The sequence below is a fragment of the Sorghum bicolor genome, chromosome 4 (genome assembly GCF_000003195.3).
Source record: "Sorghum bicolor cultivar BTx623 chromosome 4, Sorghum_bicolor_NCBIv3, whole genome shotgun sequence".
Taxonomy (NCBI): Eukaryota; Viridiplantae; Streptophyta; class Magnoliopsida; order Poales; family Poaceae; genus Sorghum; species Sorghum bicolor.
In genome coordinates, this window is record NC_012873.2 from 67109352 (window position 1) to 67137134 (window position 27783).

A 27783-nucleotide genomic window follows, 5' to 3' on the forward strand; every position below is an offset into this window, starting at 1 on the left:
ATATAACATTTTCGCGCTCGCATGCTCAACCTGAACCATGGTTGACTTTGTAGCAAGGTTACACTCAAAATTAAAAAACTTTTCAAAATTTCTCCATCACATCAAATCTTACAGCATATACATAAAGTATTAAATATAGATAAAAAATAACTAATTACACGATTTATCTATAATTTACAAGACAAATATTTTAAACCTAGTTAGTTCATAATTAGAAAAAAACGTTAAAATCTAAAAAAAAATAGATCTAAAGAAGGCCTAAGTATAGACGCTATAGTAGCCCGCAACGGTGCTTTGTTTTTCAATAGCAGGATTTTGATAGATCATGCAATCCTGTACAACATTACATACCATTTTTTTATCCCAAAACTGCTGACATGCTATTACACTGTAGCAGTACGAAAATATAATGAGACATCGATTTACACAGGAAGTCTCTTTTTTATCAACTTCTGTTGAATAAGCAAATTCAGAGTTCAACATGAAATGCACGAGCACTAGTCTCGGGAGGAAAAGTCGCCAAGTCCAGGAGAGGGGTGAAGAAACATAAATATGTGAATCTTGACCACCCCTAAATTTAATCATCACAAAGGCTAGGACTTGGCCCTAACGCAACAACAACAGCTGCAACACGCACACATTTAACAACGAATTATTGCTATCTATGAAGCAATGGTACAACAGACCGGAGCACTATGAAATTATGGGATGCCCCAGGGGAACTGTTGACGAATAGGTGATATTCTGTCATTTACAGAGTCGCAAACAAGCATTCTTCCCTTCTCTCGGATGCCCGCTTTCTTCCTTCCCACTATTTCCTTTTACCACCACCGAGGGACAGAAGCTCCAGGCTGCGGTGGAGTGGCTCGTCGCGGGAGCCTCTCGCAACTGCAGCCCGTGAAAGGGAGGTAGCCCTTGACTCGCCTGGCGATGGATTAACTCTCTGGGTGCTAGATGGACGACTGCCACTGTTGCTAGAGAACAATCTGCTTGTCCGGTTATACTGCTCACTTGGTTCCACAGATGAGGCTGGCCTGCTGCTTGATGCAACAGCTCTACGGGATGCACTGCCTGTACGTGAGGATGTACGTGGTCTCTCCACAGTCCTTTCCCCAGACCGGTCAGTGCTATGCATCTGGAGAAATGGGTAATGCATGATTAAAGCACATGAGATATGTGAGGACTGCACGAGGAAAGACACAACAGCATTGAATTGAATGTTCATAGACCATACAAGAGGCGAAGGGAAGTTTAACTTACAATTTCCTTTAATGACATAGATACGGTCTCACGTGGCCGTTGTGCATAATTGTCACTCGGATTCACAGAACCACTAGGATTCCTTCTACCGGACGCTTCTCCTGCACAAAAAATCATGCTCAAACATGTTTCCGATTGGTATCATAGATTTGTTACACAATTTTTCAAGAGCAGGACAAACCTGGGGTCTTCTCAATCTTATCCATTGAGGGTCCAGCAGCTCCACTAGTTCTTTCCCCTGCCTAAACAATTACAAACAGATGAATAATAAGTCCAACAAACTACAAAATGTACATCAGACAGAAACACAAGACGATTGCATACCCTCATCCGCGGGTTGGAGCTTATCTGAGGATACTTCAAAATGGTCCAGTCAAACACGTAGTCAAACTGGTATCCTGCATTATTAACACAATTAGAAATACAAATTACAAGATGTCCTAGTAGAAAATACCAAAAGAATAAGCATGCGCACTAAAATTATACCTTCCCGGATAAAGAGATCGCGGAATAGTCTCTTCAGGTAAGAATAATCAGGCTTGTCTTCAAACCGCAACGAACGACAGTAGTGGAAATAGGAGATAAACTCTGATGGATACGATTTGCAGAGTACCTAACCCATAATAAACAATTTATGAATGTCTGCCTACTGCAGTTATTATAAAACAGAATTAGCAAGAGTGAATTTATGAGCCACCTCGACAGGAGTAAGCATCTTTTTCTCACTGATTTTGTCATATTTCTGCTTCTTGGTTCCTGCTTTCAGCCCCTGCCATGGTAGGCTGTTCAAAGACAAAAACACCAATGAAATGTTAAAACCATTCACAGAACCATGTGCGGAACCAACCGAACCATTACAACAGACAGGTGAAAAGATTGTTGACCAACTAACCTGCCCCTAAGGAAGTACATAAGAACATAACCAAGAGATTCTAAATCATCTCTCCTGCTTTGCTCTGCACCCAAGTAAATTGTGAGGCTATGCAAAATTAAACTCAACTAATTAGTCAGATGAAACCAGAAACTCACCAACGCCAAGGTGGGTATTGACACTTGCATATCGTGCAGTTCCAGTGAGGTTCTTGTTCTCTCTGCATATTGAAATGAGCATCCCATCATCATAAAACTACAAGAACAGTGCCTTGGCATTGTACCATTGTGCATGACTGCACATAACTTCATACATTTTTTTTGAAGAAAATTCAACATGTTGCATTTACTAAGTGTATTTAGCAACCCAGATGAGTAATGTTAACCAACCTGTATGGGATGTGCTTATGAGTTTGAAGGTCCCTATATTTCTTCGCAAGTCCATAGTCTATTATATATACCTGCCACAAAAGCCAGTAAGATCAACAATAATTAGACCAAGAGATCTCATTTCCATAGGGAGGTGTTTTCTGGAATATAACATATTGGCAGCTACATAGTTAAAGAAACCATCCAGCATTAGCCAAAGATAAAGAAATAAATTATAGTTAGCAGACTATAAAATACAAGCACGCCAAGGAAATCATCGTCGAATGTAACCAAATCACTAGTGCAGGATCTTTTGGGCTTCTCAATTGCAGCACAAGCAAAGCAAGAGGCGGAATGTATGTAAAAACCTTTGGTTCAAATATAATGAGTTGGACAGCGAGAATTAAGCATATGTATAGGATCAGACCTGATTGGCTTTCCTACCAAGCCCCATAAGGAAATTATCAGGCTTTATATCACGATGAAGAAACCCCTTTTGATGCATGTACTCAACCCGATTAATCTGAAAGGTAAATAAGGAATGTGTTAACACTAGCAATTCACAGAGTTAAGACAAAGAGGACAGCCCTATGCACAACTAACTGAGATTTAAGTTAAGAAACAAATTGAGACAGTTTGGAAAATCTGGGATTCAGTGTTCACCATTTGATCAGCAAGCATGAGCACAGTCTTCAGAGAGAACTTCCTACTGCAATAGTTGAACAAGTCCTCAAGGCTAGGGCCAAGAAGATCAATCACCATCACATTATACTCCCCCTCAACACCGAACCACTTCAGGTGTGGAATGCCAGCTGTAACGAAACAAAAAGGGGGGCGAAAAGGTCAGCCCAACTCGCGCATCATACTAGCAACTAACTAACCACAGAGTACCGTCCAATAACTAAAACTGGATGGGGTGGATAGGCTCTCTATGGCATTAACTTACTTCCTCCTTGGAGAAGCATGTATAGCTTCGACTCATAATGAAGCTGCGGGTGCTTTGTCTTGACATTTTCCTGTGCAATAAAAGCAAGCAGCAACAGCAATGACAATCGGTTCCACCAACCAAAACAGCTAACAGTGTTGACAAACAGTACCCAAATGGGCCATCATCATTTCATTTCGCTAGATTTTTGCATCTCAGTGATCTTATCACGAAATAGACCGACATGGCAAATTTTATGGTATGGTAACAAATAAATAGCAATCGGAGAGAATCCAATACCAGCTTGACGGCGACCTCCTCTCCAGTCTGCACATTCACAGCTGCGAGCAACAATAGCAAACAAAGTGAGCGTCTTTCCTCCTAACGAAAACACAGGGTCGAGATCTTATCAATCCGCGGAGAGGGGACAGCCAGGCAGGGAAACTCACCGAGGAAGAGCTCCCCGAACGATCCACTCCCGATCTTCTTGCCGAGCTTGAACTTGCCCCCGACCACATGATCCATCTCGGCCAGAGGCGAATCGCGAGGCCTCGTTCCCCTCTACTCCGACGAGATCCGAGCACGCCTCGGAAGGAACGGCACCGCGCGGGGGGCGAATCGAATCCGGATAAGGGCAGCCGGAGCTCAGCGAGGGCAGATCCAGGCGGCGCACCAAGGAATCCGGGCAGCGGCTAGCTCCAATCGAACGAACGAACAAGGGGACAAGAACGAACGAACGGAAATGGAATCTAAATCAAGCAAAACCGGCGGGGGACGAAACAGCGGCGGACCCGGATCCGGAGAAACGGTAAGGGAGGAAAAAAACACTCTTTTCCCGGAGCAAAATTCCTAGCCGCCGCGGCGAGGGCACGGGGGCGGGAAGCGGCGGGTGGGGGAGGGAGGGGAAGGGAGAGGAGGGGAGGCAAGAAGAAGACGAGGAGGAGAGGAGAGGAGACGCGGAAGGGAAAAGACGGGGGAGGGGAGTGGGGGGACGATGATGATGATTTGATTAGTAAATGGACAGCAGCCGGTTAAAGAAAACTGATTAACGGGGAGCAGGTTCGCGCGAGCAATTGGACAGCTGCGCCCGCCTTCTCTTGCTCTGTCGCTCTTTTCTTTTTCCGCCACTTTAATTTTTTATTAATATATAAAAAAAATAATGAACTCGCACTCATTGAGACTGCCGTACATCATGAAAATATTTTCTTTTGGGTTCTATTAATATAAGATATCCCAATTACATGCATGTTTATATGCAAGTCTTTCGACGTAATAATAAAGAAACATATATCTAGAGCCTCTTATAACAATCTTTCACCTCTAAATCATCATGTTGATGATTATCTAATCTCAAGGGTTGGAATTTAGTACACCCACAACACCAAAAAGAAGCATAACCTTCCAAGCATCTGTTACGATAGACATCAAAACTTGAAAACACTGTGTGATGCAATGCCACGAAAGCTTTATGAGACAACCCTCCAAGCATACGTTACGATAGCCACCAAAACATAAAAACACTACGTGATGCAATGCCACGTAAACTTTATGAGACAACACTCCAAACATCTGTTATGATAGCCACCAAAACCTGAGAACACCACATGATGCAATGTCACAAAAAAAACTTTATGAGACACGTATAACACGACGAAAAAAGTATCAAACATGTTGTCATTGCTTAAAGTCAGTATTTTTTGCAAATTAATTTTGTATTAAGATTATGCTTGGTTGTCACATAAGTTTACCATCATTAAGCTTGGTCAGTCACGGTTTATAAACAATGACTAAATTTTTAATTATTTTGCCCACCTATAATAAACTCAACTTTTTTTCTAACTTTTGCCTATGGTTAGCGGTTTTTTTTTTTAAAAAAAAGCAGCCGGTGGATGTTGTTGCCACAAAAGTACATGGAAACAATTCTTGTGAGCCGAGACTCGTGTGCTGTCGAGCTAGCTTAAAACCATCCAAATCAACACTAGGTAGACATAATGACAAAATGTCATATTTTGATATTTTCATTCTCCACAAGACAACCTACCAAATAAAAGGCGACCCATAACGAGCCTTAATTCGGCTGCTTTTCAAAACGTGTCGCCCACCACTCGTGTCCAATCGTCTCTCTACCCTTTTTCCCGTGGAATCCAGTCTTGGTTGAGCAAGACCTGCACCTTTTTTTTTCTAATGCATCTCGCCATTTTAGAATTTCATCACGCAACTTTTTTCTCGGGAAAAAAAATACGACGACCCTCGTAGAACCATGCAATAGCCTGCTAGAATACTAACGCATGTAACACGTATTTTTGTCTGATGATGAAATCGAGCCGTCTAGAGAGAAAAAGGGCTGTTTGTTTGTACTCGACAATCAACATGAACACATTTCCTAGAGAGGAAAAAAATGGTACTTCCTTCGTCTACATATAAATGCACAATTTGTTTTTCGAAAAATCAATTTTTTTAAAATTTAATTAAAAATATATCAAATAATATCAATATTTGTACTGCAAATAAGTATATGACGAAACTATATTTCATGTTCAATTTAATGATATATATTATATATAATAAAAATTAATATATATGTATTTGGTTAAATTTAAAAAGGTTTGATTCTTTAAGAAAAGACGAGCCACAGCTAGGCAACCGAATCGGGACATCCACCACGGCTACTACACGGTCTACACGAGAGCAAAGATGACGTGGCCGTTTTCTTTTTCAGACAAGGAAAAAGGCACTGCACTGTGCAAAGCGAGACGCAGACGGCGTCTCGTGGCGGTGCCCGGACCATCGGGCAGGCAGGTTTGGTGGCGGCCGACACGACACGCTCTGCTCCAGCGCCTCTCTCTTGCCCATCCGGCGCGGCCGTCTCATCCTGGTCGTCGGTCCACGCGGGCGACGGATGAGATCGACCGCGCGTACGGACGCCAGTCCGCCGCTGCTCCAGGCTGGGGGTCTTCTGGAACGGACGGACGGCGCTGCCCTCTGGAGTCAGTCCGGGACAGGACGGGAGAGTTGACCGTTGACGTGACGTGGCGTGGCCGGCAAATAGCAAAGCAGCGGCGCCGGCGGGCTGGTACCGTTGGGGTTTGGGACGGTCTTTATAACGCTGTGGTCTATAGATACGAAGCACGTATCCAACGCATCCTGAGAACAAATCAAGACTCCAAAATTACAAATTTAAGTATTTTTATTTGAGCTTATCTACTGAATTTTTTATAGTATTTTTCTTTTATAATAAATCAGTGAACAATATTTGCAGCTATGATTTTTAAAATAAACGAACAAGCTCTTTTGTTTGTTTGACGGATAAACCATGACAGAAAATACTGTTGGCTGATTTATTGTAGGTGAAAAATATTGCTGAATGGCTGACTGATTTAGCTGATAAGTTCAAGCAAACATGTTTGGTTGGACAACGAGGCTTCTTAAAAGTATAAAAAAAAATATATTAGCTACTTCCTCTATTTTAAATTTTAAGATCGTGTGATTTTTTATTTTAAGTTTGGCTATTCGTTTTATTTAAAAAATATATATAAACATAGTTATATTTAAGTCTTTTTTAAGAACTTTTATAAACAAATCAAGCCATAACAAAAGAAGTAATATTTTGCATATTTTTTTTGAATAATACGAATGATCAAATATAGGATTAAAAAAATAAATGTCTTATAATTTAGGATGGATCGAGTATGTCAAAGAGAGTAGCAAATTCGGAGTAGACTAGTTCCTGGTGATCGCCTAGAAAACGCTTGCATAACTCTCCACTACTATACTTTTTTAGTTTGTTTCTAGGCAACATCTAGCTATCGATTGTTTCAAAAAAAAAAAAACATCTAGCTATCGATTTGTATGTTCCCGTTGGCGACGTCATGTAGAGCAGAATGGTCGGCGCGGCACGTAGCTTCCACGCAAAAAACCCCTCGTGGATGGCCCTCGTGCGCTTTCTTGCCATGCTTTATTTATTTTCTTTGGTTTACAAGCGACATAACATTGCATTTTCCTCTTGACACTTGGACCGAGGGCCACGGTAAATCCTAATCCAAGAGCTACACGTGCTCGTGGATTGACAGAGTCGTCTCGTCTCGATCTGGTCAGCCGGGGCACACCGTCATATCGTCAGTGATGCTGATCGAGCAACGAGCATCGTCATTACGAGTTGCTGAGGATACGAAGTCAACACGTCCCTTGAAGGAGAACAGATACTCTCCGTACAAAAACAATGCTTGTGGAGTCGAACCAGATTATAAAAAAATAGAATCAGTATTCATCTTAAATATATTTATATTGAATATATATATATATATATATATATATCCTACTATTATGATATTTATTACCCTATAAAAAATAGTACCTTATATATTTAATCAAATTTGGGGACAGAATAGTATTACATTTGGAACGTACAATCGATTACGGCCTTGTTTAGATCCAAAAAGTTTTGGGTCTTTGACACTGTAGAAATTTCATTTTTATTTGACAAATATTGTCCAATCATGGAATAACTAAGTTTACAGACAAACTGTGCAATTAGTTTTTGTTTTCATCTATATTTAATGCTTCATGTATGTGTTGCAAGATTCGATGTGACGGAGAATCTTGAAAAGTTTTTTGTTTTCGGGGTGAACTAAACAACGCCTACCTTATTCACATGGTACTCTTAAAAAACAAGGGTATCGATTAATGACTTATTTACAAAATAAATGATGTATTTAACTATGTTATGGGCCTGTGTGCATTCCACGACAAAAGTTTAGTTCATTTGCTTCACAAGCGACTCTAAACTAGGCTTAGGCTAAAAGTGCCTTGGACGTCCCATACCCTCCACCCACCCACCCATCCACGCCCCTACATGCCTTAATTAAATGAGGAGCAAATTTGTCATTGTACGATGAAGGACTAAAGTTTAGCGTAGTAATTAAAATAGTCTACATGATTCAAACAATCTCATGTCTATATGCTAATGATGGATTAATTAGGCTTAATAAATTCGTATCGTGAAGTACTGACGGCATCTGTAATTTGTTTTTTATTAGAATCCGAATACCCCGTAGAAATCCATAGATCACTCTATGTAATATTCGATGTGACGCCAATTAAACTTTAGTCCCTAAAGCCAAACACTCGTTTTGGTCATCTGATAGGACATGCCAGCGATTGTTTAGTTCCATTTTTTTCAAATGGACAATGTAACACTTTCGTCTGTATCTAACAAATATTGTTTGATTATAGACTAACTAAAGTTAAAAGATTCGTCTCGCAAATTATAGGTGTGTGTATTTAGTTTTTATTTTTTTCTATATTAATGTTTTATGCGTGCGTCTAAAGATTCGATATGATGAAGAATGTGAAATTTTTTGCAAATTTTTTTGTGAACTAAGGCCTTGTTTAGTTCATCCTAATTACACAGTTTACCTGTAAATTATGAGACGAATCTTTTGATCCTAATTTGTTCATGATTGGACAATATTTGCCACAAACAAACGAAAATGCTATAGTAGCGAAATCCAAAAACTTTTCACATCTAAACAAGGCCTAAACAAAGTCTAGTGAAGTGAATGATAGGCTTGCACAGGAGCATGTGTGTAGAGTATATGTATATTAATTACTGCTCATAGATGGGCAGCAGCTGGACATGGACGGCAGTACGGCCATACCGACAAAGACAAGCCCCGCACATTGACGTGTTTCCATGCAGTAATGATCATCATGTGAAACGCATTACAGATAAGGTTAGTAAAGGATAAACAAAGCAGGCAAGCCGCCAAGCGGTGGGGCCGGCCGTGAGCGTGAGGTACCACGACCGGGGGAGCAACGCGTCCAAGTTGCACTGCAGGTGCAGGTGCAGCCCGGCATCCCTTTAATTTGGCTAAGGTCGTGTTTAGTTGATGAACTTAAAATTTTCGTGATATTGTTTGTGGCAATTATTGTCCAATCATAGATTAATTAAGCTCAAAAGATTCGTCTCGTCAATTTCGATCAAATTATGTAATTATTTTTTATTTTTATCTATATTTAATACTCCATACATACGTCTAAAAATTCGATATAACGAGAAATCTTGAAAAATTTTGGATTTTTGGGTGAAAATAAATAAAGCCTAGATAGGGTGGCCGGTGGCGGCTAGCTAGCACATGCAGCACAGCCAAAGAAAGCACAGCCAAAGAAAAGCATCATTACCGAAGGGTAGGTTATTAGGTTAGCAGCTGCCAGCTGGTAGCCAAAGTTGACCGAGGACCTGTTTTGTTTCCCTTCTTTTAGCTAGCTAAAATTATTTTAGCTATTTTTAAGTGATTAATAGAACTAAACTATTTTAGCTCCTTTTAATCAATGTATTTAGAACTTTAGCTACTAAAGTGACTAAAATTTAGCTAGCTAAAATTTAGCAAAACAAGGCCCAAATAACAATGCCAGGATTAGCTGCAAAGTTTATATGCATCCAACATACCTATACAGTATACATGGATTCGATACGTAACAAAGTGGCTCCATCAGGATACATCTTTTCCAAGATAAAACAAAATGGCTGCATCAGGAGATACAGGTCGACATTACTTTCTCGTGATAAACGGGGAAAACTTTTCTCAATATTTAAAGGACCCTTTGAGAGTGACAAGGACTGAATTCTGGCATAAGATTATCAGAAACAAAGTGCGATGAACGTGCTGGGCAACAACTGCTCATCAACACAAGACCAACTAACTTAACCTAACTTTTTTGTGGATATCTATTGATGTGTACAAGGGCGTGAGGCATAGAAGATGATGATAGATATACTTCACAGCTACTACATGACAAAAAAAAAATGGTGCAGAAAAAGAGGAAATTGTGTACGAGTCGGGAAATCATCAACGGTAGTAGGCCATGTGGCGCGATGAACGGAAAGGAGAAGCGTCCAACGGCGAGGAACGCCTGGCCTGGGTCTCAGGACGTGGAAGTTCCTTCTTTGGGAGTTTGGTCTCTGATCTCAGCCACGACTCAACTACTGACAGCAGGTTCTTGGCGCTCTTTAGCTCTTCGATATCAGAGTATCTGCCAGATCTTCTCAGCTCGCCTTCTTGGATGTACGCAAAGTCGGTAGCCCATGTCTCGAGTCCATCAAATATATGAGTCGCGTACACGATGGTAGCTTCCCTCTGTGGCAAGCATTTCATGTTATGCGATGCAATGAGGAAGGCATGGCCTATAATAACAAACTGAATCTTGTACCTGCTCACACTCTTCCTTAAAGAAATCAAGCAGATCCATTCTGGTCACAACGTCCAGATCAACAGTGATTTCATCAAGCAAAAGCACCTGCAATTGTTTCAGATGTTTTAATGCCATAACAAATATGGGTATATAGAAGTAACCACGAGGACCAAACAAATGAGTATAAAAATAATAAAAAAAGAGAATTAATATGGAATGCCCAACATGAGAAAGGCCCTCCTTGTCAGTATCACAGGGCAAATCATGTTCATGTACTGAATACAGATAAGGATGGGGAATTTCCCATACACTCACCAAAGATGTCCCATACAGAATAACTTCGATGCCAATACAACTAATTTTACAAATATTCTGTCTTCCATTTAGAAGAATATGTACTCGCAAGGATTTATCAGAACAATCAAGGCAAAACAGCTATCTTTTTTGTTCCTCTTTGGCATGGACAACACAGCTATCTAATCAGGCTCACTCAGCAGTGGACCTAGGACCACAGCATGCACCATACAAGTATTCAGCATACAAAAAAGTAAATTACTAGTACAGCTTTGTCAGAGATCACCAAAAATAACTATTAGAGATCACCAAAAATAACTAATGTTAGTTCACGATGAAATGACAAGTCCTGGATTGTTCTCATCCTACCACATCAAGTTTGCACTCAATATTAGCTTAAGCATCATGCTGTCTGAACAACAAAATCCACACAAAAAAGGAACAAAACATCACCTTGTATGGATGAAGAAGACCCATGCAGATTTGCACCCTGCGTCGCTGCCCATCTGAAACTTTATGCATGCGCCATTGCAGATCAATGTCTAGCAGATCAACCAGCTTCTCTCGCCTAACAGGATCAACCCCATCAACTGCTCATATTTCAGGGTAGAGATCGAAAGAAATGATAAGCTAAAAGATTTTCTACCAGCAGTAATGCTGATCTTAGTGCCTATCTTCTAACTTAAGGCATTATTAAACTAGGACTAGGAAAAAACAAACCACAAATGTGCAAGCAGGATTTGTTTAAACAAAAAACACATGCCCACAGGGAAGAACTGATCTCTAAAGAGATGTCAATCAAGGGTTTCAATTCAAGGACAAATAAAGGAGTCCGTTAGGCACATGATATCTTCTGTCAATAAGAACTCCAAGTATGGGGCATGCTGAAATGATGAGCATTGCAGTGTGATAGAATACCTCCAAAAATCATGTGCTCAGCAGAGAAATCGCCTTGAAGCGGAACATCACCCTGAGAAAATTGTTTACAAGTGAGACAGAGAAATTCCACTGAGAAATCATGCACTTGAACACTATGATCTGTCAATGTGCAGAACTCGAGTAACTGTGCATTCACAATTATCAAACTCGGCAAATAAAAGAAAAATTGCAGATGGCCAACTTTTAATAGATGTAACTATGTAAGTAGGCAAAATGGAATATTCTAAGGATTTATTACCTTTTATAAATGGCAAAAGATCTATGTGCCAAAACCCCATTTACGAGATGAGTGTACTTGTACAAACATTGATAATGATGGAACTGGAATGAACAATGTATTAACTATTGCAAAGTAAATCAAATTCCTAAAGCAAGTATACAGCAAGAGAACTTACAGCTGAACCAATAGTACGGCTCCAAGAACCACCCAAGTACGAAAGATCTCCACTGCACACTAGTTGTGTATCATGAAAAGCGGAACCATTGAGAACACGGACCACATCTCTTCCTCCAACCATATGCTTTCCCGCAAGAATCTTCAAGAGTGTGGTCTTGCCTGAGTATTGGCATAAGTACGTGCATAAGCCGCTGTACATAAAAAATTCTCGGCAAAGCTGGTAACCACATCTCAGCTACAAAGTGCTACATGAAACACTAGGGACCATCTGTACATCACATAAAACTTATCTGAAATGGATAAGAATTAAGGAACTACCTCCTGTTACACTCCAACTTTGGAAATAGACAAATTCTAGCAATGGTAATGGAATTTCGAAGTTAAAGTTCTAACACACTTTTCAATCTCCACGATAAACAATGGCAGAAAGAAAGTATGCATGGATGGCTGGATGCAATGCACAATTGCTGAAAAAAAAACATGGGAGTAGCACAAAACGGATAATGAGCAATAGCTGGTGCTACATTCAGTTAGTTTAATTGAATTTATCATTTCATTCAGCTTCTGTACCACAAGCATAACATTGTTTCAAGGTTACACTACCATATGCAATCCCACAATTTCATGGATAACATTAAAAACAACGCCATTCTCATCAATAAAGGGATCATGGGGTGTGGGCAGGCAATCCCCATCAAAACCAACCATCAAATCTCACACTAATTGTTGCAGGGTGCCATTACAAATCGAGGCGGCAGAAACTACTGTATATTACAAAAGGACATTCTGAGTCGCAAATATAATTTCCCCTTGTACCCTAAAACTAAAGAATTGCTGTTTTTTACTTGACCACATATAAAAGTTTGACAGACAATCAGATGAACTATATCTGTGCATAAGCTACTGTACACAAAATTTACTCAGCTAAGCTGGTAACCATATCTCAACTACCAAACGCTACATGAAACACTAGAGATCATCTGTGCATCACATACTCTTTATCTGAAATGGATAAAGACTTCCCTCCTTGGAAATAGATAAATCATAGCGGTGGCACTGGAGATTCCAAATTGAAGTACTACCTTCTGATCTTCATGAGAAAGAAAGGCAGAAGGAAAGTGGAGTACATGTTTATGCAATGCACAGCGCTGAAAAATAAGTGGCGGGAGTAGCACAAAATGGATATAACACAGAAACAGCACTAGTTGGTGCTACATGCAGTTAACTTTATTCCATTTGTCACAACACCCAGCTTCTGCAGCACAAGCCTAGCTAAACAACAGGACTGTTTAATTCCACAATTCAAAGGATAACGCTATAGACAACGCGGTTTAAAAATTGTGCAGTGGACAGTGGAACTACTTCAATTAAATCACAACAGGACGTCCTAAGTCGAAGACATGATTGCCCAGCCTCATCCCCTAAGCCTACAGAACTGTCATTTCCCTTTCACTAGACACCTAGCTGCAGATCAAACTGCGATGGTCAATCAATACGAATACACATACACTCTTCCTACCCATAATACGAATACACATACACTAGGGACCATCTGTACATCACATAAAACTTATCTGAAATGGATAAGAATTAAGGTTACCTCCTGTTACACACCAACTTTGGAAATAGACAAATCCTAGCAATGGTAATGGAATTTCGAAGTTAAAGTTCTAACACACTTTTCAATCTCCACGAGAAATAACGGCAGAAAGAAAGTATGCATGGATGGCTGGATGCAATGCACAATGCTGAAAAAAATATGTAGAAGTAGCATAAAACAGATAATGATATACAAAAAAAGCAATAGCTGGTGCTACATTCAGTTAGCTTAATTGAATTTATCACTTCATTCAGCTTCTGTAGCACGAGCATAACATTGTTTCAAGGTTACACCACCATATGTAATTCAACCATTTCATGGATAACATTAAAAACAACGTCATCCTCAACAATAAAGGGATCATTGGGTGTGAAGAGCTGGGCGAGCAATCCCCATCAAAATCAACCATCAACTCTCACACTAATTGTTGCATGGTGCCAATACAAATTGAGGCAGTGGACACTGGAACTACTCCAATTCAATCACAGCAGGACGTCCTAAGTCGAAGACATGATCGCCTCTCGTCCCCCTAAGCCTACAGAACTGTGATTTCCCTTTCACTAGACACCTAGAGGCTATAGATCAAACTGCACGAATACACATACGCCCCTCCTACCCATAATCCATCAGATGAACCGCGGCGGCAGGAGGCAAGGGGGGACAGGGTCAGGCATACCTGATCCGTTGGCGCCGATGAGGAGGCAGCGGGAGCCGGGTGCGACGCGGAGGTTGAAGCGCGCGAAGAGCGGCGGCTGCCCGTCGTAGCCGAACTGCAGGGCGCTAACCTCGATGCCGCTCCGCCTCCACCCTTCGTCCCCGTTCCCTTCGCCGGCCATCATCTCCCCCCGCAGCCTCACCGCCGGCTGGTTGATCTGACTGACGCACAACCCCCTCGCTCGCACGCTCGCTCGATCGCTCCCCTCTTGTTCTTATTTTTAGGGAGGATTTGGGAGTTGGTGGGAAGGAAGGAACGTTTGGTCTCTCTATGGCCTTGTGCTCGCCGCGTCACCCTCTACTGTTCAACATACATCTGCAGCCCACGCACGACACCAACCGTGCTTCTTCATATCTCACTTCGCACGGAGTAGTTTTTGGGCCCAACAACATACTTGGGCTCTCGTGTTCTTTCCTACCCGTGTTGGCCCTGTTTGGAACGCAGCATTTTTTTTTCTATTCTGTGTTTTTCTCTAAAATTAAACTGATTTTTTCTATCAAATTTATCGCCCCGTTTGTTTGAGTTTGTTAGTTGAATATGTCTGTCATTCAATAATATTTTTTTATAATAAATCAACGAATAATATTTTCTGCCATGTTTTTTTAGTCGGACTCTAAAATTAAACTGTTTGGAACACAATTTTTTTTTTCTATTTCTGTGTTTTTCTTTCCTACCTGTGTTGGCCCCACCTTGGTCGAGCCCACGGACCTGACGTGGAGCACCGACGACGAGGCTGTCGAGCAGTCCGACAGTCATGGCGTCCGCTGCAGCCCGATGAACAGGCCCCGACACGGCAAGCAGAGGCAGTCCCAGGCCGAGCCCGGTGGCCAGTCGCGCGCCGGCTCTGGAAATTGTAGCAGCCATCCGTGAACGCAGCGCTCATCGTGGCGAGCGGCCAGTCGGGCGTTCGAGTCGTCTCGGCGAACTCGTAGTGGATAGGCATGGTAGTCAGTCTCAATGGTCCATTTCAATGCACTGTTTCCAAAACAAATCTGCTGACAGAGTATGAATGAAACGAACAATGAAACAACCTCCACAATGCATGAGTTTCACCTTGATGTTTTCTAGGCTGGGCAAAGCATTTAATTACAGCAAAATGATTGGATCACATGCAAGATGGTGAAACGATTTAGTCCTCAGTAGGGATTTCATCCTGTTTCACCGCGTGGGAAACAACGCCAGCGGAGTTTCACCTCCTTCCTTCTCTCTCCTCTTCGTTTCATGCAAAAAGTGCACTTTTGCTGACATAGCGCTCTAATAAATGTGCATGACATCCTGGTGAAACCCCATTGAGATTGGCCTTAGTGTTTTTTTTCTATCTATCTATAGGCGGTGGTGGTGGTGCCACATATGTGTTTGTCCTGTTCACTTTTCAGACATACGAATAAGCTCGTGTTTCTTTGTTAGCTATACATTATTGAGATGGTGTGATAATTTGCGCACCATTTCATGCATGTTGGTTTGATGAGAGATCTTCGTAGGGTTTGTTATTTTTTTTTCTGTTCAGTTGCTACTTTACAGAGCAGGGAGAGAAGACAGGGATTATTCCCACCCCTTTTGGTAACCATAAAGTTGTTTTGCATTAAAAAACATGTTTTCGAACACGTAGTCCCTGTCTCCCTGATAATAGTTTAGTATACTAATGCAAACCAACAATTCTCTCCAGTTCAATAGTCACTTGAGCTATTTCAACTGACTAAGAGTTCTATGCATGAGGCGCTATTTTGTCAAATATTGGTTTAACATTTTTTATTTTGTGCCTCTTGTGATGAGGAGGAAGGTGAGGTTTAGTCATATATACATTACTCCCATCCTATCCCCAAAAGAATGTCATTGTAAGTTCATGACAAGTTCTACATAAAATAATATCAACATTGATATTTTTAAATAGATTTACTATAAAATATATTTTATAATTAATCTTGTCATATTTACTTGGCATCATAAAGATTAGTAGGTTGTTGAATTTGATCCAACTTGATTGGCTTAGGAGCTGCATCTTTTGTTGGATCGAGTGAGTACCTTGCAATGGTCATCAGAGAAGGTTTTATTATTAAAAAAGGCCCTATTTTTGTTCAAACACAACAGCTTTCGTAGCTCAGTTGGTTAGAGCACCCGTTTAGTAAGCGGGAGGTCTTGAGTTCAACTCTCAACGAAAGCAATATTTATTATATTTTTAAAATTTTTGTTTATTAATGGTCATGCCCATATAAATCCAGCGTTTATTATATATATTTAAAAAATTGTTAATTTAATGTTCATACCCATATAAATCCAGCGTTTGGTGATTTTCAAGATGGACCTTGTAAGGGAGTTTATAATGTTTATATTTATTTAAAAAAAATCATATATTTTGTCATTCCTATAATAAAATCCTATTTTGAGAGGTTTGGTGTGCCTTGAGCTCAACTTTGGTGATTTCTAGGATGAATCTTGTACTGGATTGCATAGGGATTTCTAAGTCAAATATCTTCGATATGCTAATTTTTAGAATCTGTTGTAAAAAACTATCATATTTAGATGAGTTTCTAGGATTACGAGATTCTTTTTATCAGATTTTCAAAACCTCCCTCAGTCCAGATGGGCATAACTTATTTTGGAGAATAAAAATGAGAACAAATCTCTCTAGGCATTGTTTAGTTTGCGAAAAGTTTTTGAGTACTTTATTATATTTGTAACTATAATAATTAGTGTTTAATCATAGACTAATTAGATTTAAAAAATTTGTCTCATAAAATACATACAAACTGTGTAATTATTTTGTTTAATCTATATTTAACGCTTTATGTATATGTTTAAACATTCCATGTGATGAGACGAAAAAAGTTTAGATGAAAACTAAATAGGGCCTTTGATGAAATTTGACATTCAGAGGCATATGAAAAGTACTATCCCTGGCAAAGTCGACTGGTTGAACTCAATGGACCAAGCATATATATATGTAACCTCTTGTTTATATCCAAATTTTTTTAGATTTAGACATCATAGCATTTTCGTTTGTATTTAGTAATTATTGCACAATCATGAACTAACTAGGCTCAAAATATTTATCATGTTAGTTAATTTTTTATCTAAATTAATAGTTCATATACGTGCCGCAAGATTCATTACGATGCGGTTTAGTTCACCCAAAAACCAAAAAGTTTTCAAGATTTCCCGTCACATCAAATCTTGCGGCACATCTATGAAGCATTAAATATAGACGAAAACAACAAATAATTACACAGTTTGCCTGTAAATAACGAGACAAATCTTTTAACCCTAGTTAGTCTATGATTGAACAATATTTACCATAAACAAACAAAAATACTACCGAAATTTAAAAAAATTTCATATCTTGCTAAAACCTCGCTCTCCTCGTCCAGTCAGACAGGGCATGAAACCCTAGGGCGCCCGGCTTCCCTCCGCAATCCGCCATTCCGCTCCGCGATGCAAGCGTCCGCGCGCTTCTCCTCCTCCGCCGCCTTCAGGAAAGGTGAGTAAAGCAGCCTATTTCGCCCCGCGCCTCCCGTGTTCGATCCAAGCTCTGGATTTTGGCCGCGGCGCTGATGTGATCTTGTTTGCCTGATCTGTTCCCTCTTTCCAGTGATCGCGGGTGTCTCTAGCGCCACCACACGGTCGTGCTACCGGACCTCCCGGTGGAAGGCGCATGCGGCGCCGCTGCCTGCGCAGGAGCCGCCACTGAAGGGGCAGAAGAGGGCTACAAAGCAGGAGAGGAAGGTTCGGATAATGGAATTTGTTGAGAGGTGGGTGACTTTCTCACTCGATTTCCTGGTTGTAGAGTTTATCTTTTTGGTTCATAATAAGTAGCAAGTGTGTGTAGCTTTCAGCTCATTATCATTTCTGTTTGGCTTGTTTCGAGCCGAGTAATAGACACTTATGCTAGTTGTGCATTAAGGATTGACATTTGAGATTTAGAAATTAACAATGGAAATGTGGCAGAACTCATTCAGATTTGTAGGATTCTGAAAAAGAGTGGCAAAGTCTAGGAGTTATGAAAACGTTTCTCTTTTTTCTGGTTAGTTAGTTATTTTCGTGACTGTTAAACCATGTGTTTCTGTTTAGTGCAGTTATAGGGCATCAAATGAAGGCAAGTTTCCTACTATAAAAAATATCCGTCAGCAAATTGGAGGCGGACATTACACAGTGTATGAGGTACTTTCAGAAATGAAGTATAATCATACAAAATTACAACTGGGTAATCCTAAGGCAGCTCCACTTCAAGGAACAGTTGAAGTCACTGAGCACCCCATGCAAAAGGTTGAAGCCAGAGTGCTTGAAAGTCAAGTTTCTGAGCAGTCCATGGCCGAGGATGATGCTGAAGTGGCTCAACATCAAGGAACAGTTGAAGTTTCTGAGAACTCCTTACCTATGAATAAAGGTAAGGTGGATCAGTTTCAAGGAACAGAGAGTGAGAGCTTTAAGGACCGAATGGTATGAAGTCAAAACTCGAGATGGTTATTTTGTGCTTAGCAAAGTTTTTTTTAGACATATCCCTTAAGATTGTGCATGTGCAGGACAAACCAGACCCTGGAAACCAGCAAAGGGAAATAGAAGCTAACAAATTCAATTTGAAGAATTCCGAAAAATCCCTGGATGCAAATGCTTCAAATGCATCAGATAAAAGTGGAAGTGACCTGGCAAATGAGGAAAAGACACATGCCAGGTATTACCCTATTAGGCTTTTACGTGCAAAATACTTTTCTTTCAATGTCATCAAAACCAACATGCCAAAATTATTTGATAAGATTTATGGTATGCTAAAAGTTGTTATGCCTGTATCTTTTAGTTCTTTTGGTATGATCAACTTCTTGGACTTGGCAAGAGGACTACTTCTGCCATTTAGTGTATACGATTGGTTAATTCAGGCTGTGGAAGATGAATCTTCCCTTGGACTTAGGTAGAGAATTGCTATTAACTAACTGGTGACATGCAGTTCCTGGATTCTCTGGAAATATGGCTATGCCAAACAGAGCTGAAATTCCATCAATTTGTGCCAATGACTGATTCAACCAATTTATTCCTAGTCATTGTGGAGTCACTTCAATTCTGATATTTGAGCGAACAGTTCTATGCAACATAGTGAACCTTGTGACCTGGTAGATTTTACATGAAAGACTGAACCAGTTAGTTTCTGACTGACTGGACCCAGAATTCAGGTCTCTGGATGGGCCAGGGAGCACTTCACAGTTCACAGCCTGAAACATCCTGGAACTGTAACCAGGAACTAAGGTTTGGGTCAGCTTTAGAAGCTTTGTATTAGAATGCACAGCTAATATTATTTTGTTGAGCTGCTCTATTCTCTAAGATAATTAACACTAACACACCCTGTCCAGTTCATCATCATAGTTCATAAAGGACATATTTCATTCCCTGCATAGATATAATGGAACCTAAGCTGTTTTTTTTGTTTCATTCGATGCATAGCTGGGAAAAGTACAAACTTGTTGCTTTTTAAATGTCAACTTTGGATGCCATGGTAATTTTTTGTTTTGTATGCCGTGTTATGCAGAGATGACAACCCAAAGCATGAGGAATCCGCAAACACGGGTCTTTTGGGCAGTCTGAAATCTTTTGCTTATGGCATCAGAAACTTCTGGAAAAATATGTAAATCTGTTTTTGTTTTTGGCTGCAACCTAACATGCGTGGAGCTTCCCACGTCCTCATGGCTTAATTAATTTCCCCCTCGTCTTCTGTGGCTTCATCGATTTCTAAGACTGGACCAAATTGAGAAGGCTACAGAATTGATAACTTGGCCCTTTGTTAAGCATTTGCGATACTGGATCAACTTGTAAAGTTCTTTTTATGTCACAGAACCAATGATCAAGTTCTTGCTATGACGCTTTGATAAAAGCTAGATAGGAGTATTAGGGCACTCACAATGCAGACTCTATCATAGAGTCTAAAGTTATTTATTACCTCGCACAATGTGGACTTAAAGTCTAAATAAGACTTGGAGTCTTATTTTTTCTACCTCTTTCTTCAATAAATAGGCTACCACATCAGTAAAATATTATAAATAATATGTAATTAATTGTCTTGGACTCTGTGATAGAGTCTTGCATTGTGAGTGCCCTTAGTACTGCCCCTGACTGTTGTGCCCCAAGTTCACATGGTACCTAAGTGTTGGTGGCAACCTTTGTTTTTGTCAATTGTTGTGCACACATTGAACGTTGGGCGCAAATTTTATGCCTCATCAGCTGACTTTTGTCCCCCTAGCTCGTTGTGCTATTTAACATTAAATTTTTGGATTGCTTCCCGGATAAAAATGACATGGGAATTGTGAGGAAGTTTTTGATAAAACAAAGCGCAGATGCATGACAGCGAAAATTTGGCGTTGACCTTCTACGGCAACGGAATGTAAAAAAACGCTTAACAGATAACATTAAAGCAGCTTTCCATTCAATCCTTGTGCAAAACACAACCTAACAATAGTACTTTAAAAAAAACTAATATACAAACTTTGCCGTTTGGAATGCAGATCATCCTCAGTCAGACTTTAAAACCGTGTTAGTGCATTTGCAGAGTAATGAGGTTTATGTGTTACTGAAATGGAATGTGAATAGATTTGCAATGCAAGGACTAAAATATTCAAAACTGAGCTTGGAAGAGAGGGCTTAGATTCTTTTTTTTTTTCAAAAGACGAGAGCAAAATCACACTAGTGGAACCAAAAAAGTTAACAACGAGATAACAGGAGGGACAGATTTGATAACATCCTGACCCGTGCCTGGGCAAACTGGCAAAGCACGGCCAGGGCTCATGAAGTCATGATTGGGGATTGGCACTGGGCGTCAACAACCACGGGCTCGCCTCGCCCCCTGCGTCCTGTACAAGTGTACAGACTAGAGTACTACAGATCAGAGCAGAGCCCCACGCCTCCAGCTCTCCAACCAGTCCAACGACCAAAGTCGCGGCCAGAGAAGAAAAGGAAATAGCAGACAGGTTAAAATTGGATACAAGGCGAAGATACTTCAGTTGACTGTGGCAATTTCTCACACAAGATAGATAGGTGGTGGCATCTGAGCGATGCCATCTCATAGTTGAAATTACAACTATCTTGGTCATGGGTGGTAGTAGTTCCGTTCCGGCTAAAGAAACCAGACTAGCAATCAATCTTACATAGAACATAGTCGATCGATCATACATAGAAGAAGATACACCAGTCATATGGCCACGACAGACTGTAAAAGATGCCACGGGAGCTCAAGCTCTCAGCTCCCGGATGTAGTTGGGACTCATCTGGTTGACCTTGGGCGAGCTCATCTGGTTGACCTTGGGTGACATCGCACCGGCGAGGTGGGCGTCCTTCAAAACCGTGTTCAGCTTGCTGTCCAGTGGGCTGAAGGGCATGTTGTCCACAGCCGGCTTCTTGGCCGCGCGCAGGCACGCCAGGTAGCTGTCCGGCTGGTTGTTCCAGTGAGGCAGCCTGCTTATCTGCACCGAAGCTTCCTTGTCCCTGGACACGGGAGCACCGGACGGGTCCTGCATCAATCAACCACCAATTTTGCGCTATTGTCAGTACTTTCGTTGTGATTTATATAAGCAGGCTATTATCAGTGCATTTATGCAATTCTCTTATCAATGAGTTGTTTGCAAAAATCGGATTTTCTTCCAGAATGATAAACACAAGTTCAAATAAATAGGCTACCTTTTTTATTTCAAAATCGTTGGCAAGATGTTCATTTCTTTATTGTTGCGGGGTTTCATTTCCCCAAGGTAGTATATGGTGACAAATGAGCGCCATTGTGATGAGAAACAGGTAGCACAGAACACTTGGGTGAAAGCGTGGCATGGATAGAGAGGAGTGACGTACCCCGAGGAGAAGGAAGGTGAACTGATGCTGCTGCTGTTTGCTGCCTACTTCTTCAAAGTGAGCCTCTATGAGCTTCCTCAGATCTGAAAGGCATGAGTTGTGCAGTACCTTCAGCCCTTTGATCAGGCTGCCAGACTCCCATTTTATGTAAACTTCCAAGAGGCCGCCATCCTTCTGTCCAGCAAGGCTGTTCTCCTTCTTCGGATCACTCTCTTCCGCTGCACTGCATGTATTCAGTTGATCCGATAATGGTGCATCCACAACTTGGCATACGATTGGAGAAAGTTGAGAAGACACTGGGCTGTCAGTCACTCTGACGTCGCACATGGGGTTCTCTATAGCTCCCCATGCCGACGGCTCCTTGTTTTCATCTCCAAAAGTTTGGTTTGCCAATGATTTGTTCTGATCCCCAAACACTTGCTTCGCTGGAGACTTGTTCTCATTCCAGAACATTTCCTTTGCTGGTGACTGGACCTTTGGTTTCTTAGCTATTTCACGATAATTGCCACATAGCCTGAATATGTTCTCAATCCGATGCTTCCTTGTTGCAGGATCGTCTGGCTCAGAAAGTGTATGTTGTGTTGTGTCCATCTTAAAGTTCTCCTCTACAACCTCCTTGCGTACCTCCTCTTGAAGACCACATTCCTTCTCTGCATCATCTTCGTCTCCCTCCTCAAACACAGTGCTGAGGACAGTCTTTTCAGGATACCCGGACAGCCTGACATCATCTTCTTGCACCGCAGACCCTGTGCAAGCACTTGCTGCTGTGGCTGTTTGATTCCGTATGTGGCCCTGCTGGTGAGGATCCTCCTTTATTACCTTGACGTCTTGCATGGCTGGCTGATCTCCTGTATCCAAGTCCATAGACATGGACATTGCCATTGATTGATCAAGGCCTGCAGGCATCTCTGATAGCCGTGCCAGCAATCTACCTCCAAAAGAATCCTGCTGCACTAGCTGAGAACCATCAGCCTTTTCACGCTCAACCTCATGCAGTTGATGTCTTAGTGCAGTGAGCTCTTGCTGCTGCTTACGCATCGCTTCTTCCATCTTCGCGAGTTCACTCCTCAATGACCAGATTTCCTCCATTTCTTGCCCTTCTATCAGCTTGAGCTTTGCTCTCAGTTGTGCTAGCTCCTCTTCCTTCAGCTTTAGCACATTCTGGGCCTCATTGCGCTCTTTCTCCCTAAGTTTGTTCTCCTTTTGAAGCTTGTGGATGAACTGGTTCATCGCAACAATTCTAGAATTGAGCATTGCAGATGACTCCTCAGAGCTCATTTTGTCCCTAGGTGTTGCGGCATGAGCAGCACGGATAATACACTTTGCCTTGGCACCATATTCCAAAGTAGAAACTGTCTTGTGCAATTCCTTTGGGTCAGGACTGGCGCACAGAATCATCAGGATTTTGGATTTGTCATCCTCGAATGAGTCCTGAAATAGTGAAATACAATAAAGGGTATATTTAGATCATTGTCAGAGAGGAGGAGAGGCTGTATGCCTGTATCAATAAATGTAATTTTTTTAGTAGTGTACCTGTAGTAGCATTGTGAGCTTGCTATCCCTAAATGGAACATGGGAATCACCATTAGCAATGGATTCAACCACTCGCTTCAAAGCAGTGTTCCCTTGGTTAATTTTTGCCGTCTGTGGAAACATGGGCAACATTATAGACCGCACATGTAATAAAATATTATAGGCTTTTGTTCAGAATACAATTACTTGAAAGCCATTGTGCAAACTATCTATTAAATACACAGAGCAACTACTTGAAAGTCATTGTTCAGAGTGCAATTGGAAGTTTGGAACACATAGATGCTACACACATACAGTAATCAGTTGCATAACACACCTGCATTTTGGCTTCAAATCCTGTTTGTCCTGCTGCTTCTATGTTTTCCGATCCAGCCATGTCCACAAGCATTAACCTTCCTCCCACAGATGGGACATCCAGGATAATCTATAGATGCAAAGCATAGCTCGTAAAAGATTGGTCTAAAAAAAATGAATGCTCAAAGTGCTGGTGGCTGAATGCAACAAACCATGCAATGGCTTCGCGAACTTCTCTCATTGCAAAGTGTGCTCTTCACAGTTCTTCGCTTTTCCACCTTAGCAACTTCTCTTGATATCTTCCCAGCTTCATTTCCAGATATATAAGTTGCGTTCTTTGCCTTTTTCCCCATTACTTCCAGTCTCGCCTGTGCATAGATACAGAACTGTGAGGCTTCAATGATACACTGATTTACATCAATTCATAAATTTACAGTGACAGTGACCAAGAACAACAAATGGCAACATTGGTAATCATGAGATTTGCTCCCACATTTCTAAATTATTATAACTCGTCAGCACTTCTTAATTAAGACCTAGGATGTTCGAGCTACAATCCCAATAAAACATTACAATTTCAGGCCATATGACAATCTGTTTTTGGTGGATAAAACTCCTGCATTGTTTAACTCGGGTTAGAAAGCGCATTAACTTATTTAACAATCACAATGACCTAATATTGAGCTTATAGTTAACCATATTTACAAATCACAATGATCGAATGACAAGAAACCCACACAAAACGCATACGCAAAAGAACAAGAAGATGGTACCCACCTTCTCGGTCCGTAGTTAATGATCTGAAATACTGGTCACATAGGAACTCACATTTACAGCAACATAAGCAACAGAATAAATCACAGCACATGAAAAGTATATATGACACTTTAAGGTCTTTTCTGTTTAATTCATGTTATATGTCTTATGAGCACTTCATTATCAGTTCGTGTGACTTGCCAGCTGAATCCCAAGAAAATACTACTAGTAGTACCAAGTATAGCACCTAATGCAAAATGTTTTGGTCTGTCAGGGTTAAAATCACAGTACCTATTCCAGCTTAGATTCACTATATCGCACTCAAAAACACAAATTCTTGAGTGAATTCCTAATAAAGTATACTAGTACGAGGCAATAAGAATTCACATTTGCAACACATCACAGTTGAAATTTTGCAAGCACATAATCAGCAGACTAGAGAGCGTGCCATGTGACAATAACCAGCGTAAATCACCTTGGGGTACGAGGCAATAAGAATTCACATTTGCAACACATCACAGTTGAAATTTTGCAAGCACATAATCAGCAGACTAGAGAGCGTGCCATGTGACAATAACCAGCGTAAATCACCTTGGGGGCGTTTCCTTTAGCAGTGGCCCCGCTTCCCGCGAGCAAATCGTAGATCTCCTCGTTGTAGATCTCCAGCACCGCGACCTGGACGAAGAGGCCGGCGTCAAACCCGGCGTCATCCTCAGCGGAATCGCCTTCGCCGCCGCCTCCTCCCTCAAGGATGTCCCTGAGCGCGCGGTACACGATCCCGGGCTGCTTGGGGTTGGTGCAGCCGAACATGGTGTGGCTCTTCCCGGACCCCGTGGGCCCGTAGACCATGACGGTGCACTTGGCCCCGACCCGGACGCCCTGGATCCTGGAGCGCACGAAGCGGCGGTAGAACCCCTCGAGGTCCTCCTCCTCGGACACGGAGACGCCGTCAAGGGTGAAGTCGCGGCAACCGCCCGCGTCGCCGCGCACGCGCACGGCCGTCCCGCCGCTCGCAATCTCCAGCGCGGACGCGGTCCCCGAGGCGAGGTTCCGGATGCGGCCGATCACCTCGACCGGATGCTCCGTGGCGCCGCCGCCGCCGCCGTTGTTGGCGTTCCTCGGGGTGGCGGCGGGGAAGTGGAGGCGGTGCTTGGCCGCGGGCGTCCTGGGGTTCGTCGCGGCCGCGGCCTGAGGCGTCGGCGTCGGCGCCGGCGCCGGACGCGGAGGCGGAGTGGGCTGCGGCGCCATCGGTGGGGGGATCAGGATCAGCCCAGCTAGGGTTTCGGGAGGCGGGGTGCGATCTGGGGATCAACCAGTGAGCCCGTACTCCGCTGACGGGCGAGCTCTAGGGTTCGCGGAAGCCCGTGGAGAGAGATGGAGGAGGGAGGGCTGTGGAGAGTAGAGGGACGACGGGGAGAAGGGGAAGGGATTTGAAATGGGAGTAGCCGTTGGGCCGTGCAGCTGTAACGGTAGCCTGGTTTGGACCCTTTTTGTTTTGAAGCTGGAGGAGGGAGGAGGTGGATCGGGCCGCCGCGGCGCCCGCGCGAGGATGGAGACGGTGGGGGATCACGAGGCCTGTGGTGCGCGCGGGGCGGGGTGCGGTCGCTGTATAATTGCGATCCGTGTTAGTAAGAACTTGTGTAGTTAATCTAAACTAAGAAGTAGGAGTAATTGGCATTTAGATGCTGCAAATTTGAAATTAATTTCAGCTAGTCTGGAGTACAGTATTTTGAAAACACGCATGCACTGCTCTGCCAAGTCCGTTAACTTTAATACACTGGATGCGCATGACACACCAACTACTAGCATAATTAAAAGAATATCGATTAAATTAAAGTCCAATTAACCGGACGACGCAGCCCATTAGGGAGCAATCCCAGCTTCACTTTGCTTGAGGTCTCCTACTCGCAGGCCCTAATCACTCCTTACAGCATCCTAATCAGTCCTTGCATCCTCTCCACTAAATTCAGAATCTCATTTTCCTAAAATTTTGATATAGGAGATTGAGAAAACAAAATCAAAGGAGATAGTGGAGATGCTCTGCAACAGATTAACAAAACAATCCTTCCCTTTCCATTTATTGTCATGTGAGAATCATAGGTCAGTGGCTCTCTCTCTTTCTTTCTTCTTCCTCTATCGCAGCATCCTCTCCCTCTCTCGTGGTAGCGAGTGGACTCGCGGTAGCCAACCCGCACGCCTAGCGCAGCGAAACAGTGGTGATTGAGAAAAATGTAAGCACTCGTGAGCAGAGCAGTGGCGGCCAACCCACGTGCCCAGCCAAACACATGGCGGTGACAAAGCCTAGGCGCTCAGCCCATATGCGGTCTATTAATGTTGCCGCATTGTCGTGGTGCTCGTGCGTGGTGCGGTGCAACATGGGGCCCACATGCCAGTGAGTGCATTCGAAGGAGAGAGGGGAGATTTTGATGAGATTGAGAAAAAAAAAGGAAAAGAGACCTGAAAATCGGATATTGCACAAAAATCCAACCAAGTTGCACTAAAAATCATCTCTCAATAGCATGGCAATACTAATCCATGAGCGAGAGATTCACATACCTACCTAGCTCTCACACATCAAGAGGGGAAGGCCGTAAGCATAGTTCACATAATGGTCGTAGAGACCGGCCGGCTAGGATCCCCTCCCCCATCCATCCAAACAACTGGCAATAATCCAAACAGATGTTGGATCCTAAATTTGAGCTGAACTTCGATGTCCCTGAATGCCGAAACGCTTAATTTATGTGCCTGATGAATGTAACGGATAGGGCATGCACGATGCTCTGGAATTCTAAAAGAACAACAGGCCCTATACCCCATCCATGTCG

The 27783-nt window shown here is 42.1% G+C and overlaps 4 protein-coding genes and 1 non-coding gene across 5 annotated transcripts; 2 read left to right on the plus strand and 3 right to left on the minus strand.

Moving 5' to 3' along the window:
- Window positions 422-4404, minus strand: LOC8084684 (casein kinase I). The gene is made up of 14 exons (XM_021458621.1): window positions 3874-4404; window positions 3725-3765; window positions 3446-3515; window positions 3163-3311; window positions 2927-3022; window positions 2521-2591; window positions 2290-2351; window positions 2153-2216; window positions 1958-2042; window positions 1747-1873; window positions 1585-1658; window positions 1442-1502; window positions 1261-1361; window positions 422-1135 (listed from the first exon to the last, which is right to left on the minus strand). Exons 1-14 carry the CDS (start codon window positions 3947-3949, stop codon window positions 812-814), a joined length of 1401 nt encoding a protein of 466 aa, XP_021314296.1. The 5' UTR covers window positions 3950-4404; the 3' UTR covers window positions 422-811.
- LOC8084685 (ABC transporter I family member 19) lies at window positions 9976-14830 on the minus strand. Its single transcript, XM_002454708.2, has 6 exons — window positions 14522-14830; window positions 12244-12404; window positions 11828-11879; window positions 11363-11499; window positions 10634-10720; window positions 9976-10560 (listed from the first exon to the last, which is right to left on the minus strand). The coding sequence occupies exons 1-6, from the start codon at window positions 14682-14684 to the stop codon at window positions 10273-10275; spliced, it is 888 nt and encodes a 295-aa protein (XP_002454753.1). The 5' UTR covers window positions 14685-14830; the 3' UTR covers window positions 9976-10272.
- On the plus strand, window positions 16648-16721 carry TRNAT-AGU. Its single transcript has one exon. It is a non-coding gene; the product is annotated as a tRNA-Thr (tRNA).
- LOC8084686 lies at window positions 17877-20398 on the plus strand. Its single transcript, XM_002452966.2, has 5 exons — window positions 17877-18035; window positions 18147-18306; window positions 18631-18994; window positions 19078-19226; window positions 20073-20398. Exons 1-5 carry the CDS (start codon window positions 17990-17992, stop codon window positions 20170-20172), a joined length of 819 nt encoding a protein of 272 aa, XP_002453011.1. The 5' UTR covers window positions 17877-17989; the 3' UTR covers window positions 20173-20398.
- On the minus strand, window positions 21512-26429 carry LOC8056418 (kinesin-like protein KIN-10A). Its single transcript, XM_021460210.1, has 6 exons — window positions 25550-26429; window positions 24415-24570; window positions 24225-24332; window positions 23909-24019; window positions 22376-23806; window positions 21512-22044 (listed from the first exon to the last, which is right to left on the minus strand). Exons 1-6 carry the CDS (start codon window positions 26204-26206, stop codon window positions 21766-21768), a joined length of 2742 nt encoding a protein of 913 aa, XP_021315885.1. The 5' UTR covers window positions 26207-26429; the 3' UTR covers window positions 21512-21765.